Consider the following 20,557-nt stretch of genomic DNA (forward strand, 5'->3'; position numbering starts at 1 on the left):
CCTCTCAGGCTGGCACCCAGATCCTGAAATTGTTTCCTAGCTCCCCACTCCCAGCTGTGTGTGTGAGACGGGATCAAGTTATCATTTTATACTGAACGTAATAAATTCCTGGGCTGTCAGCAGTGACACAGATACACCGAGTTTAGTGCTGTTTCCCATCTCACTAGCCCTCCGGGGACAGCAGAGGAGGTGTACACCCCGCCGTCTGAAGTCCCACGAGCTCTGGGTGGAAAAGGTTGGGTTTGCTTTTTTCCCTTTTCATCATCCATTGCTTTTTCTTAATGATTTATTGGGCTTCACTCGCAGGAGAAAAACTCCTGAGAAAATCTGGTGCGACTGTAAAAGCCAGAATCTGTGGATCTTGTTGCCAACCTTTGTAGAAAGGCATGACTCACTCCCCTACCAGAAAAGGGCTTGATATTTAAAAAAAAATGTTATTGACCAGTTTGGACAGGAGCAGGAAATGAGATCCCTCCCTCAGATAAGCCGTGGTCTGTCCCCCAGGGAGCCTGGCCGCTCTGTAGCAGGGGAGAACCCTGAAACTGGAATAGGAGGGCGTGGACTAGCCTGTCTAGACCCCAGGCTACATGGGCCGCACTCTTGGTTTACCATTTTGTTTTATGTTGTTGTGAATGAGCATCTTAAAGGACATCCGATACTTAGCAGTGTTTTCATCCAAATTACTCTGTGGGGTTTTTTTTTCTACATTCTGTGTACAAATTCCAGGAGTGGGGAAAGAAGGAAACAGGAGTTAAACCACAAATATTCTCTGGGCAGCCGAAATGTTTTGGCTTCCCATGGGTTGAAGGTTGAGAAACACTCTTGTGTTTCAGAATTGAGAGGGGCTGGTGGACCAAGATCTAGGGAACCCTGACATTGGCGGGGGGGGGGGAGGTGGGTGGGTAGGGGACAGGGTTAGGGGTGGGGAGAGATGTTTGTGTGTTCTCTAGAGCAGATTTGGCTAAAAAACCTGTTGTGTCAAAATTCACTTCTGTTCCAGAGACACAGATAATGGATCGAGTGCAGCCCATCGCCCAGGATAACAGGTGCCAGGACTTTCAGGGGGACCTGGATGGGTGGCTCTGGGGTCCAACTTTCTGCTGCCCAAGGCCATCTCACTGTGGCCCTGATGAGGTCATTCTTACCAAAAATACTTATCAGAGGAGAAGGAAACCACATAGGTGGGACATCCCTAATGTGACAGAAACATGCTAGGTGCTGACCACAACTTCGAAGTAAATGGAATGCCCCCAGTTTTAAAGATGGAGACATTCCTGCCTGTGTGTGCATGGTGGGTGCTGGGTCAGCCCCTCACCTCAAGAAGGAGTTGACAATCTCAGCTGTCACAGTGCTCTGAGGGCTACAGGATGACAGAGGTAGAACCTGAAATAGATACAAAATGGGTGAGCTGTGAAGTGCTTTTAAGGGAGTGTCCGCACAGAGCTGGGAAAATGCTCAGGGCACTTAAAGGACTGAGGTGAGTTCAGAGTGGTGCAGAGGGGTCCTCTAGGCTCCCATAGTTGTGGTGAGGACTGAAGCAAGTGGGATTGGAAGTTCCCAGTCTAGACAGGGTGGAGGGAGGAAAAGCAATTAGTATCAGGGGTGTAAAATGCATTGTCACAAACATCTTGTTTATGGGATGCCAAATGGGTCCAGGCGCACTCCAGAGATGCGGGCAGTGGGTGGAGTTCTCCGTTGTATTTCACAAGTTTTAACAAACCTCCATAGCATGAGTTTGTACCCCCTTGAATGCAGGGGGGGGGGGCATTTGAGCGATCCAGCCACCCAGTGCAACACATCCCCAGCTCCAGACTTGGACGAGTCAAGCCCTTGCTCTGGTTTGCTTCATTTGCTTAATTTTATCATCTGGACCCTGCATCTCTGAGTGAATTTAAGTTCTCGTGTCTCCTTGCGTGTTCATGGTTGCTATGGAGGTAGATGTAAGGCAGAGAAAAGTATTTAAGAGTTCATTTTGCATTGGCTTATTTGCTTAGCAGTGAGTCTAATGTCTGCAGAACTCAAGGATTGGGAGAAACATTGACATTTTTTCTTTACATTTTTTCTATGGGAGTCTCGGTAGGGGTCGATGGGTTTTCTGGGTGTTGGGCGATTTCCTCTGATCCCTCACCTATTCCTTATGGGGATTCTGCATTTGATGAGCAGGGCATTTGATGGTCAGTGTCTCACAAGGAAGCATGAATTGGCATAAAAAGCAACCTTCGGGGATTGGGTTTTCCTTTGATGTTAATACTTAAGTACAAGAAAATCTGAGTCTCATGGATAAAGAAGATGTGGCACATATATACAATGGAATATTACTCAGCCATAAAAAGAAACGAAATTGAGTTATTTGTAGTGAGGTGGTTGGACCTAGAGTCTGTCATACAGAGTAAAGTAAGTCAGAAAGAGAAAAACAAATACCATATGCTAACACATATATATGGAATCTAAAAAAAAAATGGTTATGAAGAACCTAGGGGCAGGACAGGAATAAAGATGCAGATGTAGAGAATGGACTTGAGGACACGGGGAGGGGGAAGTGTAAGCTGGGACGAAGTGAGAGAGTGGCATGGACATATATACACTACCAAATGTAAAATAGATAGCTAGTGGGAAGCAGCCACATAGCACAGGGAGATCAGCTCGGTGCTTTGTGACCACCTAGAAGGGTGGGATAGGGAGGGTGGGAGGGAGACACAAGAGGGAGGAGATATGGGGAGATATATATATATGTATAGCTGATTCACTGTGTTATAAAGCAGAAAGTAAGACACCATTGTAAAGCAATTATTTTCCAATAATGATGTTAAAAAATAAATAAAAACCACGTTAAAAAAAAAAAAAAGAAAATCTGAGTCTCAGAAATCTTCTCAGGAAACTGAATGATAGTATAATTGGCAGAACAGAGTAGAATTTGAGGCTGAGGGCAGGTAATGCGGGGCTGTTGCTGAATGCGATGAGTTTCCTGTCTGTATTTGTTTCAAATATGGTGAACCAATGGTTCAGATGAAAGCTCACCCACAAGTTCATTGTGTGAAACGTGAGGGTAGAGTTCCCCACCCACTCATTTCTGCAAACGTGGACTCAAGGGCCCTCCGGGTACTGGGAGATGCTAGGAGCCAGGGACACAGCCGTGGGTGCAAACAGGGAATAATCGTCGTCCTCATGGGGCTCACATTTGCATGATAACTATAATAGCATATATCAGATGCTTACTTTGTGCCTAGCACTCTCTTAAGGCTCTTTCATCTGTTGTAACCTATTCAGTTCTCACGATTTCTTTGTGATGGAGGTGCTGTTATTGACCTCAATTTTACAGGAGATAAACTGAGGCAGAGAGAAGTTAAGAAACCTGTCCAAGGTCACACAGCTTATCAGCGGCAAAGCCAGGAATTGAGTCCGGGCAGTGTGTCCCCCTCATCTGTGGGCTGACCACTACACTGCACTGGCCTCAGTGTGGACTACACCGGGCAGGGACACCAGTGCTGGGGAGGGACGGGGCAGGGCGGAGGGCACAGCGCACAGCAGGGCAGGGGGTGGCCTCCATTTCAGTTTTAATTTGGAATTAGACTGCTAGTTCTCTAAATGCCCTTCCTGCACTAACACTCATATGATTCTATTAAGCAGGACCTAGGAGGAAAAACTGGAAAAATATATATGTGCCTTTAGTCTGCTCCCTGGATATAGACCTTGCTCCTTGGGAACAATTAATTAGTGTGTTAGGTTGAATTTATTTTCAGTTGATTAGGGATCTGTCATGAAGTACTGCATTTGGTGGTCACGTAAAGTCTTCACAGCAGGCTGTTTATACTACCCGGCCACTTGTTTGAAACTTCTCAAAGTTAGAAGAAACCTAAGCCCCTCCCTGGCAGCGGGTGAAGTACTTCTCGAGATGGCAAAGACGGGCTTCTTCTCCAGCAGAAATATACTTCTTGATCTGTTCCTTCCTCTTTTCAGCATCTAAGTGCTCACTCTGAGGACAGGTTAAAAATTTAAGGAGGTTAATTCACCACTGCAGGTGGGTTGAGGATCTTCCATGATTCTAGCTGGTAAGAATTCCTCTTAGAGGTTTAAAAAGTCTGCTGTTTCCTTCATGATTAGGAAAATAAACCTCACGCCAGGAGGTGTGTCCTGCCATGGGGTCTGTGATCATTTTCCCAGGAGAGTGAAAATAAGAGTTTTGTTCCAGCCATTCAAGCTGTCCATGGAAATGATGATGGGAGAAGTTCAGGTGGGTGGTGGGCACTCGGCTTTCGTGTCTGAGCATTCATATGCCGAAAAGCATCTCAGAGTGATCAGGTTTTATGTTCGCCTCTTCCCCCGACAGGGCTGCTTGACGACCCCGAACTCGCCGTCCGTGAACCCCCGTTCCACTACACTGGGTCCATCGCGCTCCCTTGGCAACATCTCAGGGGTGTCGGTCAAGTCAGACCTGAAGAAGCGCCGAGCGCCTCCCCCTCCGTCCCTGCCCCGTGCGGGACCACCCGTGCAAGACAAGACATCGGAAAAGGTAGGGAGAGGGCGCTGCTCAGGACCAGGGCGCCTGCTAAATGAACCCATGAATTCTCTGGAAGGCGCCTGTGCGCCCTGTCATCCTTCAAGCTTGTGGCTTTAGCAACGAGATGGTTCAGGGTGAAAAGTTACGCTTTATTCAGATGTCAAAGTGAGATGCCGCGTCGCTTCATTTAGGGAAGATCGGAAGCTATTTTTATGCCTTCAGCCCTTAAAGGCTTAGGCTTGTTGATTAACATTTATTTTATCTTTAGCTTTGAAATGTGGGGCACCATTGCTTAATGAGAAAATTGCAGGCACTGTAAGAAATCTGGAGTGTATATAAGATGGGGATGACACATAATATGATAGAGGTGCCAAATAAACCGCGTTCGCAGGACAGCTGAGAAGGTGTTTGCACGTGAAGTTGGTTTCTATGTGACATAACATCTATTTAGGGAGGCCTTGTATCTGCGGAGCCTTCGGAGCAGAGGAATGGCTTTGCACGTGACTGTCCCGTGGTGACCGGGCAGAGCCCGCGTCCCTAGCGGCTGGCCTCTTACTCTGGGCTTCTTCCTTCATCCACCTGATGATTGGCCTTGAAACACTATTTGACATACCAGGCCCTCATTTTCCAGAGGCCAGGACACTCTTTGCCAGTTTTTCTAGCTTAAAATGTGACACTGAAAAAAATTATTTGAGTGGGATGTGACAGGGATGACACCCAAGGGTGGCCAGGACGGACGATGTGCTCTGGGTGCTTTTAGAAGCCAAGCTCTCCTGGGCAGCAACAGGAGTGCTCCGCAGAGACCCTGAGATGCGGATCGGCCTGCAGCGTAAGGAGAACGACCCACTATTCCTCACTGAGCTGAGGTGGTTCCTGACGACTTGTCTGGCAGCTTCCTGGGCAGATACCGCCCCACAAATAGCAACATCTATGTGGGGCCCCTTTCAGCCCAGCTCTCCTCCAGCAGGAGCTGACTCTCCTGACACTTTTCTCCTGCTGTGGTGTTGCTTGGCTGGCCCGGGTCTGCTTCACGGGGTCCATATCATCACATCCTGCTGGTCTTGAGGCCCGGCCCTTTTGTGCTTATTCATAAACTGACTTTCCTTAAAATAAATTAGAACCCACGTCTGTACCTTTCAGACGGGAGGCTTGGCCCCTGTATCGTGGTCAGCAGTCACGTTAGTGGCTCCGTGGCAGTGTCATGACACCTCACTTCCTTTCCTTTCCAGCCTGGTCATCTGTCTGTCCGTGTATCAGTCTGTCTGTTCGTCAGTCACCTTTCTCAATCCCTCCAGGGGTGTTCCTTATCCCTGGTCTAGAGACACCCCTGTTTCCATCTAACGGTCTTTCCATCCACAGTCCTTGCAGTCTGTCTGAAAAGCCTGTAATGCAACACATTTTACAAGAAAACTTTTGATTTTTATGTTTTTTAAACAGTTTCTAATACTACTAATTTATTTTGAGTTTTCCATCATATTTTCACTGTCTTTTGATAAAAGAAATGTAGGTACACACCAAACTGGCATTGTTCTGCTGTATGCATGCCCAACTAAACAGCTCAGACTCATGAACACAGAGCTGCTTCCCGTGGGGGTCTGCAGTGCGTTTCACCCCTTATTTTGTGGGGAGTTAGATTTCGAACTTTCTCATGACACAGAGCATTCTTACAGCATTTAGCAATTTACAACCACCTACCTCTGGGGGGTGTCTTGTTGCTTTTGATGGGGAGGGGGGTATTTCTTTAGTGGTGACAAGTGTGAGTTCCAATATCAGTATAATTTAAGCTTTATTTCAATAAGAATTGCATTTGCCTAATGTTATAGAATGTAGATGCTACACTGCATTGGTATTTTTAAAAATTTTATTGAAGTATAGTTGATTTACAATGTTGTGTTTAATTTCTGCTGTATAGCAGTGACTCAGCTTTATATATATATATATATATATATATATATATATATATATATATATATATTCTTTTTCATATTCATTTCCATTATGGTTTATCACAGGATATTGACTATAGTTCTCTGTGCTCTACAGGAGGACCTTGTCGTATGTCCATTCTATCTATAATAGTTTGCGTCTGCTGATCCCAAACTCCCCATCCATCCCTTCCTGACCCCCCACCCCCTTGGCAACCACAAGTCTGTTCTCTATGTCTGTGAGTCTGTTTTTATTTTGTAGATAAGTTCATTTGTGTCCTATTTTAGATTTCACATATAAGTGATATCATATGGTATTTGTCTTTCTCTTTCTGACTTACTTTGCTTAGTATGATCATCTCTAGGTCCATCCATGTTGCTGCAAATGGCATTATTTCATTCTTTCTTATGCTCAATAGTATTCCGTTGTATATATATACCACATCCTTATCTGTTCATCTGTCGATGGACATTTAGGTTGCTTCCATGTCTTGGCTATTGTAAACAGTGCTGCAATGAACAATGGGGTGCATGTATCCTTTCGAACCTTGTTTTTCTCTGGACATATGCCCCAAAGTGGGATTGCTGGATCATATGGTAGGTCTATTTTTAGTTTTTTAAGGACCCTCCATGCTGTTCTCCATAGTGGCTGCACCAATTTACATTCCCACCAACAGTGCAAGAGGGTTCCCCCCTTTTCTCCACACCCTCTCTAGCATTTATTGTTTGTAGACTTTTTAATGATGGCCATTCTGACCGGTGTGAGGTGATAGCTCATTGTAGTTTTGATTTGCATTTCTCTAATAGTTAGAGATATTGAGCATCTTTTCATGTGCCTATTGGCCATCTGTACGTCTTCTTTGGAGAAATGTCTATTTAGGTCTTCTGCCCATTTTTCGATTGGGTTGTTTGTTTTTTTTGTATTGAATTGTAGGAGCTGTTTGTATATTTTAGAAAGTAAGCCCTTGTCAGTCGCACCATTTGCAAATATTTTCTCCCAGTTCATAGGTTGTCTTTTCATGTCGTTTATGGTGTCCTTTGCTGTGCTGCATCAGCACTTTAAAAACTCCTTCTATCCAGAGAAGTTATGTTTTTCAGATTTTTATGTGCTTATCCAGAGTGGATAAAGTCGGCTTGAGTGGGAAAATGTATGTTAAGTAGAGAATAGGGAATTCGGAATGAAAAATAAATAGTACTGTATACACTGCAGAATGAATAGCGCTCCCTCTGAGGCAGTGAAAGCTTCTTTACTGAAATCTGTTTTATTTGGCACAGAATGAGTGGAGAAATTGACTCACAGCAGCCATGTCCATTTTTAATAATATGAATGGCATATGGATTAGATTTAAGCATTTGCTATGACCATGCTTTTTTTTTTTTTTCTTTCTTTCTAAATGAAAGGTATTTTGTTATTTACTAATTTCTGGGAAAGGAACCCAAAAATGTATTGTCGTCGTTGGGGAAGAACGTCAATTCCTTCTTCCTGAACTTCCTCCCATATAAAGATAAGATGTTTGTTTGGAAAGCCTTATTTATATGCAACTGTTACTAACGAATATCCTGAATCAGGAGGAAAGGATTATTTTCAAGGCTGTGACTAGTTGATAGGAAAATGGGAATGCTTAGATTTTCTTCTTTGAAAAGGCTTTTTTCTTATCAACTAGTATTAAAAATTCAGTACAGTGGCCCCTTCCTGTCTATGGGTTTCCCCATCCTCGGATTCAACCAATCATGGATCAAAAAGAGTCAGAAAAAAAAAAAATTCCAGAAAATTTCAGAAAGCAGAACTTGAATTTGCTGTTTGCTGGCAACTATCTACATAGCATTTACACTGTATTAAGTATTGTAAGTCACCTAGAGATGATTTAAAGTACACAGGAGAACATGGGTAGATTATGTGCAAATACTGCCCCATTTTATAGAAGGGCCTCAGCATCTGAGGATTCTGGTATCTGAAGGGATCCTGGAAACATCTCCCACTGAGACTGAGGGGCGACTCTATTTACTTTTTCAGGTCTTAAAGGCAAAATAATTTCAGCCATCTTCCAGGTCATCTGACACTTTTAAAAACTGTAATCTTTGTCTCAGAATTTGCAACCTGCTTATATACTCATGATTTGAGTATTTGTTATTTCTAAAAGTACTTTTCAAGGAGATTTTTCCAGAGGCATTTGAGCCAGTGAGAGAGATGGGTGGCATCCTTGTACCATCCCTTCGACAGAGGGGTCAGTGAGACGAGGGAAGCCACGTGCCATTTTCAGAAAAAGGTGGAACTGCTCTCTGCCTCAGACCTTCACCTCTCGTCCCAGTGCCTTGAATGAAGTTTTAATTACGTGGAACGTTCAGACAGGAATGATCTATACATTAGGGCACCATGTGCTAAGTCAGTATTTTTCAAGCTTCAGTGAGCATCAGAGTCCCCCCAAAGGGCTTGTGAAAACACATTTACCTTGGCTCCACACTGAGGGTTTCTGATTCAGGAGGTCTGGGGCCAGGCCTGAGAACTCGGGGTTCAGCAAGTTCCCAGACAAACCCCACTTTGAGAACCACCACCCCACAGACCTCTACCTGCCCCATCTGCCCGCCCAGAATTTGGACTAATCAGATGTGAGAGAAGCAGGTCTACTCAGTATAAATACTTTTAACAGATCTGGAGAGATTCTTCGGCACAAAAGTTACCACCATCGTGCACCATTAGCTGAGGCCTAAAGCTATATATTAAGATAAATGAGTAGGTCCCACTTCTTCTCACTGGGACCTGGGAAAAAGGACAGAGGAATTGCCTGTTCCAGACGGGATATTTCTCCCTCTTTCATCTTGGAGGGGCCACACTGTCCTCTCCCCGCCTTGCTCCATGCTGAGATGACCCCTTGCCTTGTCCTTAGCTCTGCACAAGGGTTTGCTGCATCTGTGTTTGTGTCAGAGCCCCCTTTATACGACAAGTCTTAGCAATGGACCCCAAGGAGACTTGCCTTCCTGTCATTTGCACACATTTCTCCCCCTGGGGCTGCTCTTGGATCAGCATGGGTCAGCATTCAGATCATGAATAGGGGCTGAGGACACAGGTGCCCGGGTGGACAGCCCTCCACTCACTCGCTGGTCCTCCGTTTCCTCCTCTACAAAATGGGAACGATGAAAGCAGCCTCCCCAGGTACACGGGGTAGAGGTCAGAGCAAGGCCCCTGGAGCCGCTTCCTGGATTCAGATGCCAGCAGCTCTGTCATTCCTGGGAATATGATCTTGGCAAGTTGCTCCACTTCTGAGACTTGTTTTCTTAGGTGTGCAGACTGTACTGTGGAGTGGAGGTGAGAGCTGGCCCCAGGGCCCTGGGGAGTGGAGGAGCCAGGGTGGAGGGGGCCCGGCCAGGGTCCTGCATTAACCAAGTGGAAGATTGTATTTAAAGATCAAACTCTTCATTGCTAGAAACACCAAATGTATAATGAAAAGTTGCCAAGCCCCTGGGGCAGGCTTATTCTGTTAAAGGATGCCTCCTCATCTTGGTGGCATTTTCCCCTCTGGGCACAAAGCTCAAACAGCCTACTCACTAGTCCACACCTTCGGAGGATTGTGGAGGAGAAGGCAGTTGGTCATCCCTTTGGAGCCCCTGTTTGAGACGAAGAGACCAGAATACTGTCAAGTCATCCTTCCTCAGGGGACTCAATTCACCCATTAAAGACAGAAAATCCCGTGAACCTCATCGGCCGACATCGCATTTGTACGGCCCCTGTCAGGTTAACTGAGCAGCTCATTTCACTTTTTATCTCTGTCCATTGATTAAAAGTAACTTGTGGAAGTCTGCTAGACAATGCTGTGTCTAATTTTAACTGTCATCATCCACAAATATGGAATAAACAGCTAGCCATTAATTTATTCAGTCAATATCCAGTTGTTATACACCTGCTTTTGTGGCAGTTACAGCTGTGCATCTTTTTTTATTGTAAGTAGAAGTAATTCAAAAAATATTTTAGTTATTGAGGCATTCTTTTGTCCTATTTTATTTGAAGTATTGTGTTCGTTACGTTCAGCTCCGTATAATTCCAACATGACAGTGCATTTGTACATTATGTCCAGTTTATTGCATTGAGACGAAAATAGCTCGTGATGTCGGCTATTATAATGAGAGATGACGGAGGCGTGTTATGATCAGTTATTAGTATAAGCCAAAATGGAACTTTCTATGAAATATATGCTTGTGTAGTCAACAGATATTTTTGAACAGCTGCTATATGCAAGGCCCTGCACTTGAAAACATGAATTGACATTCATTACTGTAATATCTCAGTACAATGTACACATAAGAACACAGTATCTCCTACTGTGTAAATAAGTAGGATAATTTGGGAATGTTGGGAATTTAGCGGAAAGCACTACTACTTGCAAGTTCCATTTTCTGGATCATCACGAGAGTTAGGTAATTAGAATATTACAGGAAATCATAATACTCTGCTGTCCGGACTCCCAAAGACACGTTTCATCAAGAACGGGGGTGTGCACGTGGCCCTGGTCAAGGTGGGCTTCTGTGGCCGTGTCTCTGGTCCTGCTGGCCTGTTCCTGACCCGCTCTGCTTCCCGGGCCAGAGCAGAGGGAAGGCAGTGCGGCAGCCCTGGTGGCCCTGGTTCCAGGGAATCTGCAGGGAGCAGGACCGTGGACCAGGGGCGATCAGGCCACGCGGCCAGCGGGACCAGATCCTGTCTCCTCTCCCGTTAGGACTGATATTTTTTGCTTATTGGAACGAACATCCAGAAGATGCTGAGGTCGAAGTGATTCTGACTTTGTAGTCATTGCTTGTCACCCCTGGGCCTCCTGGGGTGAGGTCCACTCCGTTTCCTATCACACGCCTCTTGGTGGTGGTTCTTTTGTTTCTGGAAAGGTGGTTGATGCTTGGAGACTTTTTAGAATTTATTTTTCATAATAATGAAAGACTTCTGGCTACGGCTGGCATGTCGGCTTCCTGCAGTGCTGTGCTGAGCAGGGAGGAGCCAAGGTGGACGAGACTCAGCAGAGAGGAGTGGTACTTCAACTCGCCTTGTGCATCAGACGAGGCTGGGTGGGGGGAGGTCCCCCCTGGACCCCACCCCACGTGAGGGATGAAGGGGACAGGGTCTCGGATCCACAGGGCACGCTCTCTCTCACACTTTACATCCCACCTGTCGGGGAATCCTGATCCGAATCCAGGTCCTCCCACCGCGCCCCCCCCCCTCCCAGTGCCCTCGTGCAGTCCCAGGACATAACTCGTCACTGGTCCCTGCATCTGCTTCCGTCCCTCCCCCTCGGCCTCCTCTTTATGCCATACTCCACACAATAGAAGGAATATCCTGTCTTAAAGCCTCGGGGGCTTCACCTCCCCCCGGGCCGCCGCGCTCTGGGCCAGCCACGGCCTGTGCTCTCAGCGCTCCCCACAGGCCCTCCCGTGCTCCCTGCCCCGACCCTGCTCCGTGTCCCTTCTGACGCCCTCTGCCCTCTGTCACTCTCTGCGTCCTTCCCCTGTTCCGTTTTTCTTGTAGCTGCTCACCCGTCCGCCCGGGGAAGGAGGTTTTGTTTCTTTATTCACTAACCTCTCCCCAGTGTCTCCCACCAAGCCGTTCCATCAGTAAACGTTTATATTAAATTAGTTCATATGTGCATCATTCATGTATCAAGCACCTATTGATGGATCCTGTCGAAGTGGAAACACCGGTTTCAGAATTTATGTGGAAATAGCTAAAGAATTGCTTTGCTCCAGAGCCAGTGTAGAAAGGGCAGCCCCTCTGGACCATGCCTGCAGGATTTGCTTATCGCTGAGGGACAGGAGCTAAGAGTAGATGCGGAGCTGGAAATGACCCCGTGCTGTGGACGGGACCGGGTGCGGGGATCGTGAGGGGCGGGCGGCAGGTGGGCGGGGTGAGACCAGAGCAGCTGCTGCGAGGGGTCCTTGAGGAATGGGCGGCCCTCTGAGATGCGAAGGGTCCGTCGGAGTTAGAGCAGAACGCGGCACGTGGCACAGACATCACGGCCCAAAGGAGCCTGGAGAGCAGCGGCGGGCTGACGGGGAGCGGTGGGCGGGGCCGGCAGGGGTGTGGCCGGCGCTGGGCCCGCCCCCCGGCGCATCCCCTGCCCGTCTGTTCTGTGGGTGCAGAGACACCGAGAGGATGCGGATGGATCGCCAGCACAGCAGAGCTCTGGGTTTCTTCTCTCCCTTCCCCCCACCCTCCATCTCTTCCCCCTTCTCTCTCCTCTTCTTCTGGTCAGTCTTCTTCTGCAACCCAGGTTTTTCTCCCTTTTGATCCGTATACCCTGTTAAATTCCCTTCAGTCCGTTTGGTCTTCCAAAGCCTCTCAACCATGTTTCTTCAGAGTGATAACGTATATGTGTGCGTGACACTGTTTTCAACATTTGGAAAGTACGCTTCCCCATAAATGGTCGGATTTCACCCTCACAGCGGTCCCGGCAGATTTGCTGACTGTGAAGGCCCTTCTTCAGGTGAATGGAGGAAACTTGGTGGCCACGCAGCCCAGAACGGTGGAGCTGACTCAGCCCCGCTCCGCCTCCTGCGGCATGGCTGGGAGTCCCCCTGCAGGTTGCCCCCTTAACCAGAGGAGGACCTGCCCCTCCTTCACCTGCAGACGCTTCCCCTCTGCCAGTGAGTTTGTAAGAGATGAACCGGAGCTGGGAGAGGAAGAGGGTGTCAGCGTGAAGGAGGGGTCCTCTGTCTCCAGGGGCTGGTCCTGGAACTGGAATAGACCCCCCCCCACCCCCCACCGCACTCCGGGGCCAGCGGCGGGGACTTCCTCTGAGATGTGGCAGAAGTCCTCCCATCCCCCAGCGAACCTGACTGCACCCTTGAGCGGCCATCCGCAGATCCCCGGGAGGGCTGTTTCCTTTCCGTTTCGCAGTGCCCATCCCTCTGGGGAAGGTCAAGAGCAGGGCAGGTAGTACATTTTGTGTCCGGCTGGAGGTCAGCACCTAACAGCACGGCTTCCCCAGAGGAGCTGAGCGGACCCGGGTCCCTCCCCTGGCCCCCCAGGGCCCAGCCCGTAAGTCCCCTCCCTCCTCGTGCTCCAGCCCCCGCCCACCCTTGCTCCCTGCGTGGATGGGCAGGAAGGGAGGCCTCCATCCCAGCGTGTCACGCAGGCAGACCTTTTGGCTTTTTCTGTGTGTTGTCTCTGGGCCTTTGGGGAACGTTTCTTGCTTTCGAAAAGCCTTACCCCAACCAAGATGTACCTGGCACTCTCTTCCCACAGCAGGGCCTCGCTCTGGGTTTTTGGTCCCAAGCAGGATGCAGCAAGTGACTTCCTGCCAGAAGTAATAGCGCTTTTCCCCACTGCATCCACCCCATGAGCAGAGTGCAAAATCTCCCTGATTTGTTGGGTGCAGTGCGTCGCGCTCTGTGTGGCTCTGTCCCTGTCCCTTGGAGGAGGAGCTGGTCCAAGACATTGTGACACGGAATGCGTTTTGCAGCGTGCCTGATTTTCCGGTTCAGTGTCTTTGTAGGACAACCCTTGCTCTCATCTCTACTCCGAGAAATCCTCAGCAGAGCTCGGTTATGGGCCACTAGGTAGAGGGACCACTGGTGACAGAGTCCAGACAGGCCCATAGCACCGTCTCGGTCCCACCGTCTCAGCACACAGCTTGGAACTGCTGTGCCCTGGACCGCTTCCCGGCCTGGGACAGTGCTGTGTTCCGCATTAGGTCCCAGGCTCCACGCACAGTACCTGGCAGGCAGCAGTCGCCCTGCGAGCGTTACTGAAGAGAGAGGTGTGGGCTAAGGAGACTCGGGGGAGACTACATAACCTTGTCTCGCATCGGGGTGGATGAGTCGTCTGTCTGGGCGGAGCTCTCGGGCGACAAGTCCAGGGAGGGCGGGCCTTGTTGTAATCATTGACTCAAATGAGCGATTCCGCTGGAGGTTCAGGTGGATGAAGGCAGGTGGGCAGGAGGGTCTGTCGGGACCCCGAGCGACCGGTAGCCTGAGCAGGTCTTCAGTGGGATGGCATTCGGGGTGGGGGCATTCGGGCTGAGCTGAGGCTCTAGTGGCCCCAAGATGAGTCACTCCTGTGATCCCTGTGCTGCAGATCCTGGACAAGAGGGTCCCCAGGTCCCATTCAGCCCCTCCTTTTTCCCCAATCCAAGGCTGACCCGGGGCCCCCAGGCTTCCAGGGCCAGAACGCCCGAGGGAAGGGTGCTGGCGTTTGGGTGGTATGGGCGGCCAGGTGAGACTGTGCGGAGTTTCCAGCATCCTGAGCTCCACCGACCCCGGTGCGATGGAGGGAGGGGCTGGTGCCGATCGCGTCTGCGCCTGGGTGGCCGTGTGTCCGGGCCACATCGTAAGAGACGAAAACTAAAGATGCCCAGAGGAGAACCTTCTGGGAATTGATGAGTCTGGAAATTGCCATCCCTTATTTTTAAAATAGCAGAAGTGAGAATATTTTAAACTATTAGAATATTGAGAGAAGGAAAGGCCGACTGGGACATGACAGCTCCATTCGGATATTTGAGTCCCGATCCTAAGGCCCCCGAGGACAGGTTGGGAAGCAGCAAGTGGACCCTCTAGAAACGCTTCGTTCAGTGGAACAGAGGAAAGAATTTTTCTGTGGGGCAGAGTCAGGGGACGGAGCGGTGAGTATGTGGGCAGAATACCTCGTGGCAGTTAGATTTAGTGTCTGCTGACATTGTCTTGTAACACTTTGCTGCTGCATGATCTTACACTGTCTCACCCGCTCTCGTGGGGACAGGGTCTCCTCTTACGGCTCTCGGGGCCCACGAAGCGTAAGTGACTTGCTCAAGGTCACGGCAGCGAGAACAGTTAAAGAGTAGGGCCGAAGCACTGTCTGAGCACAGCCTCGTGGGCTCCAAAGTCTGAATTTTTACCTCGAATAGTGCCTGCCGACCAGCTAAGTTTAAAAGGTGACCAGTCTGCTCAGCCTGCCCTGACGGAACGCCACCATGGGGCTTGAACACCAGACCTTGGTTTCCCACAGTCCCAGAGGCTCAAGTCTGAGATCAAGGTGTCTGCAGGGTCGATTCTCCTGAGGCCTCTCTCGTGGCCTGTAGATGGCCGTCTTCCTGCTGTGTCCGCACGTGGCCTTCCCTCCGTGTGTGTGTGTGTGTGTTCTCACTGTCTCTTCCTCTTCTATAAGGACACCAGTCATATTGGGTTAGGAGCCGCTCCGATGGCCTCATTTTAACTTGATCTCCTCTTTAAAGCCCCATCTCCAAATACAGTCACATTCCGAGGCCCTAAGGGTTAGGACTTCAACATATGGATTTTGTGGAGACAGAATTCGGTCCGTAACAAAGGGATACTGAGTTTCTGTTTATGTGCAAAGCAGGTTTCTTGGCCATAAGGAGTTCGAGGACAAATAACACACAGTCTTTTCAAAGCTCTTAATATTTAATTGGTGCAGAAATTTTGTGCCCCCGAAATACCAGAGAACGGCCCTTGTCTGCGGAGGTCGTGGCATGGGGTGCAATACAGCGACAGCAGCCGATCCCACAGGAAGCTCCCATGTGCACTGCGGCTTTTCACGATTCCACCTGATCCCCATCCCCGGAAAATGGTCAGCATTGATCTGATCAGGGGCCAGCGGCTAGACTGGGTGAAGGCATCACGTCTAACGTCCTTCCTGGTGGGTGGTACGTTGGATCACGGGTCAAGTCCTAGTGGAGAAACATTGTCCAGCCCGGCTAGGAGCGTTTAATGTTAAACCAGCTGAGGGCGAAAGGCCGTGGTGCTGTACCAACCACATGCAGCGGTCCGCTCACCGGCACAAAGCCTTTCCGTGGCTCCTGGGCAGAGAGAGCGCCTCATCCCGTCCTCAGCCAGCTGGTCCCAAGGTCAGCATGAAACAGTTATAATGACCAACACCGGTTCAGTGCTTGTTGTGTTTCCGTTGCAATGCTCAGACTTTACGTACATCATCTCATTTAACTTCATCTTTACAACGTCTCATGAAGTCGGCGCTGTTCTTATCTTCGTTGGACAGTGAGGACACCAAGGTTCACCGAGGGGAAGTGAGGTCAGAGTGTATCCCAGGGCCCTCGGGCATCTCTCCTGCAGGGAGTGCTCCTGCATGGGCTCTGAGTGGGGGTCAGAGGGAACCGTGCAGCCGTCAGGGGGCACTGTGCCGGAGTGGGATGTGCAGACTGGAATCCCACCCTGCAGGCTCTGCAGTGCGGAGTAGCGGGGGCGGGGGGGGGCAGCAGGTGCTGGGGTATCTTCCTCCTGTGCTACGCGGTCACCTCTGATGCAGAGATTCTCAAATGGATGGAGCGTTTGAAACGCAAGAGCTCACTTATTTACTCATCATCGGCGGGGAAGTCACGTGTTTGCTGTTGGAGAACCAAACCTCAAAGATGAAAGCCATTCTAAAGATCTTCTTGAAGGAAGCAGGTATCATGCTCCATTGTGTACTGCACTCTCCGGATGCTTCAGCGAAGCGGTTTCCGAGTGCTCGGAGTTCCCGGGACCCTTTCTCAGCGGCCCACTCTGCTTGTCATGGAAGTGATGCTACAGTTGAAATATCTGGCAGCATCAGGATAGAATCAGTTCACCTCCATACGTGCCCTTTGGCAGGGAAATTAAGCCAAACTGGCAAGCGACTGATGGGAAAGCCTGGGCTCCTGTCCTTGTGTAATCCTGTTCTCTGGGTAGAAACTTCTGGATAAATGGGGTTAATTTCACCTGACCCACCGGGGCCAGAAGTATATAAACCTGACCCATATATAAGTCTGAAACCCATATTAAACTCATAGTAAAAGAGATGATGTGTGAAGCCTTTACTGAAGCCATGGCCAAACCCTGAAAATAGATCAATCGATACGGCTCAAAGGTGGATATCTGCTGATTTTCTGAGATGCCTCCTCTATTTGTTGGTTCCCCACAATTAACAAAAGTCTGTTTATCTGCTCATACAATATGTTATGGGACTTCAAAGGTCTTGACAGGAATGAAGAATAAAACGAATGGGGCTGTGTAAAGTTCTTTTGGACCTAGCCAAACTGCCTTTGAGTCTATATTTTAAAAAATAATGTTTGCTTAGCCTTCAAATGTTCCGAATATAAAGTATATCTACCTGTTTAGTGCATACACAGAACTACGGCAAAACTAAATAATGGATTTACACTGATTGTTTTTGTAATAAACAGCCAAGTATAGGTTTTGTTTATATCCTAAAATATGGGAAAGCAAACACAAAATGTATTACGGTACAGAATGATCTTTTTAAAAATGTTGGGGGTAATATTCCGTCATGTATGGGGACAGAGTTTCAGTTTAGGAAGGTGACAAATTCAGGAGAGGGATGGTGGTGAGAGTTGCACAACAACATGAATGTACTTAGTGCCACCGAACTGTATAGTTATATTGGGTTAAAATAGTATGCTTTATATTCTGTGACTTTTACCACAATAAAAAACATTAAAAAGTGTTGGGGGAAGTGGAAAGGCTGAGGATGTCACCTCTGGTGTCGGGATGTTTCCTTTTCCCCTGGAAGCAGCGAAGAAGATGAGGGCTGCAGTGTGTTTAGAGGACGACCAGCTCCTTCGCCAGAACACACATCCCTGTGAGACTGGTGGGTGCATTGCAGAGGCTGTGAAAACAGTCGTGCGGCCAAGGAACTTCCTTGGGTGGATATGGCAGGTCCTCCATGACGAGAGTTTGCAAAGAAAGGAACCAGGAGCTATTTTTGCTGTTTCGTGCCTACCTTTTGTTCTGGATCGTTTCCTCCCTGACACTTCCAGCTAAAGAAACCAGTGTTTGTTGGAAGAAGATTCGATTCTTGCGTATTTTTAGCTGTCGTTAGAGTGTGACGTTTTAGGGAGGCGTCTTTGATAAAAATCAAAATGAGAAGCGAGCTGGCTATTCTACACGTTGACATTTTAGTGACACAGGAAATTAAAATCTAGGCTTTGTGTTACAGAGTCACACGGTTTAAATATCCACTGTTTAAATATGCCGTTCTTACCTCATTCTTTGTCCTTTCATCACTTTGGTTTTGCCTATCAATCATGTCAACAGTTCATGTGTTTCTCATTATAAAGGGGATTTGCTAAAATTGTGACTTCATTATTTTTCCTACCTTTACATTTTGCTTCTTTCTATCCAAGCATTTTCATGATTCTTTCCAATCACTTTGGTAATCAACAATCAGAAAAGTGGGTTTTAGAATAGAAATCAATATTTCAAATTTAAAATGGAAAAGACCCTAATTCCTTTCTTTGAGGCATCATTCAGCCTTCAGAACCCTGGACCAGTTTAGACCTTCTACCCAAGCCCCATTTTGTCTTGAACCTCCATCCCCACCTCAGCCTTGCCTGATCTGGGTTCACTGGGGTTAATTGACCTTCATGTTTAGAAACATTTGATTTACTGCCCAGCCACGTTCACGGTTTTAGTCTCCATGAAGCTTTTACTTCTGTGCCTCAAAAGAGACAACCAACGGAGTAAAAGACAACATATAAAATGGGAGAAAATACTTGCAAACCATGTATCTGATAAAGGGTTAATATCCAGTATATATAAAGAACTCCTATAACTCAACAGCAAAAACTAAACAACCTGATTAAAAAAGGGCAAAGGACTTGAATGGTGATTTCTCTAAAGAAAATACACAAAGAGCCAGTTAGCACATGAAAAGATGTTTGACATCACTTAACATTAGGGAAATGCAAGTCAAAACCAAAATGAGGTACCACCTCACATCCGTTAGGGTGAGTCCTTCTCAAAACAACAATAACGACAAAACCCAGAAAATAACAAATGTGGTCAAGGATGTGAGAAATTGGAACTTTTGTGCACTGTTGGTGGGAATGTAAAATGGTACAGCCACTATGGAGAACAGTATGGCAGTTTTTCAAAAAGTTAAAAATAGAATTACCACATGATCTAGCAATTCCACTTCTGGGTGTATAACCAACAGAATTGACAGCAGAGTCTCAAGATATTTACATATCCATGTTAGTGGCAGCATTATTTACAAAGGCTGAAGCAAACCAACTGTCTGTCAGTGGATAAATGGACAACAAAATGTGGTCTATACATACCCTGGAATACTAAGAGCCTTAAAAAGGAAGGAAATTCTGACACATGCTATAACATGGGTGAACCTTATGCTAGTAACGGAAGGACATTATGCCCATAACGAAAAGACAAACACTGTCTGATTCCACCTCTGTGAGTACATTGAGTAGTCAGATTCACAGAGACAGAGAGCAGAATGGTGGTTGCAGAAGCCCTGTTGGTAATTTCGCCACAAACATCTTTGTACCAAGCAGTTTCGCTTGCACAATAAATCGGCCGTAAGGCAGTTTTACCACGAAAATTAAAACGCCTGTAATTCACAACAGTCTTCAAGAGCTTTAATGATCGATTGATCCTTTGGCTAATTTAGGCACAACATCTTGTTCCCTCTTGCCATCTTTATCAGATTTATCATGCAATATTAGAAGTTGGAGGCAAAAGAAGAATCAAGCTCGTCCTGTCCCCCCAAAAAGAAATGGTTACGTGATTCCTGATGAGTATAAGTTTCTTGAAGATGGTGAAAATTTTTTGCTATTTGTTAGTGGACAACATGATGCAGACAGAATTTTGGTATTTGGCACAGAATCTGGCTTAGATGATTTGGTGAAATATAAGGACCGAGCTTGTGATGGAACATTTTAAATGTAGCGTGGATATGGGCTACCAGGTATGTACATTACATATATTGACAAGAAATAGCAGCCTCCCTCGTTTGTTCATTTTATTTCCAGGGAAATAAGAAGAGATTCAGAGCACATTTTTTTATATTGTGAATAGCTTATGTCCAATATTAAATCCTGAATCCTTAATGATCAACTTTGAGAAAGGAAGTCTCATTGCTTTGTCTAAGCCATGCCTGAATACAACTATAACCATGAATCTACACATATTTTAAATGTATTCCAATATTTTTTTATTTTCATTTTCACAATAAAATCTTTTTAAAATTTTGCTGTTCATGTTGCATTATGTCTTTGTTAATTTTATTTTTTTAATCTAGATTTTTATTTTATTTTGTTATTTTATCTTTCATGGCAAAATTGTCTTATGGTCAATTAGTTGTGCAGCAAAACTGCTTGTGGCAAAGATCCCTAGGGCAAAAATACCTAGAACCGTTGGCAACTGCGGGGAGGGGGGG

General features: G+C 47.2%; 1 protein-coding gene across 7 annotated transcripts in view; it reads left to right on the forward strand.

Moving 5' to 3' along the window:
* Positions 1-20,557, forward strand: part of COBL (cordon-bleu WH2 repeat protein) — a 272,030-nt gene that overhangs the window by 150,650 nt on the left and 100,823 nt on the right. For all 7 annotated transcript variants that reach the window (XM_057549868.1, XM_057549872.1, XM_057549870.1 and 4 more), the window contains one exon: positions 4,328-4,510. In XM_057549868.1, the coding sequence (XP_057405851.1) occupies positions 4,328-4,510 (183 nt within the window). The remainder of the gene's footprint in view (positions 1-4,327; positions 4,511-20,557) is intronic.

Source organism: Balaenoptera acutorostrata, chromosome 7 (genome assembly GCF_949987535.1).
Source record: "Balaenoptera acutorostrata chromosome 7, mBalAcu1.1, whole genome shotgun sequence".
Lineage (NCBI taxonomy): Eukaryota > Metazoa > Chordata > Mammalia > Artiodactyla > Balaenopteridae > Balaenoptera > Balaenoptera acutorostrata.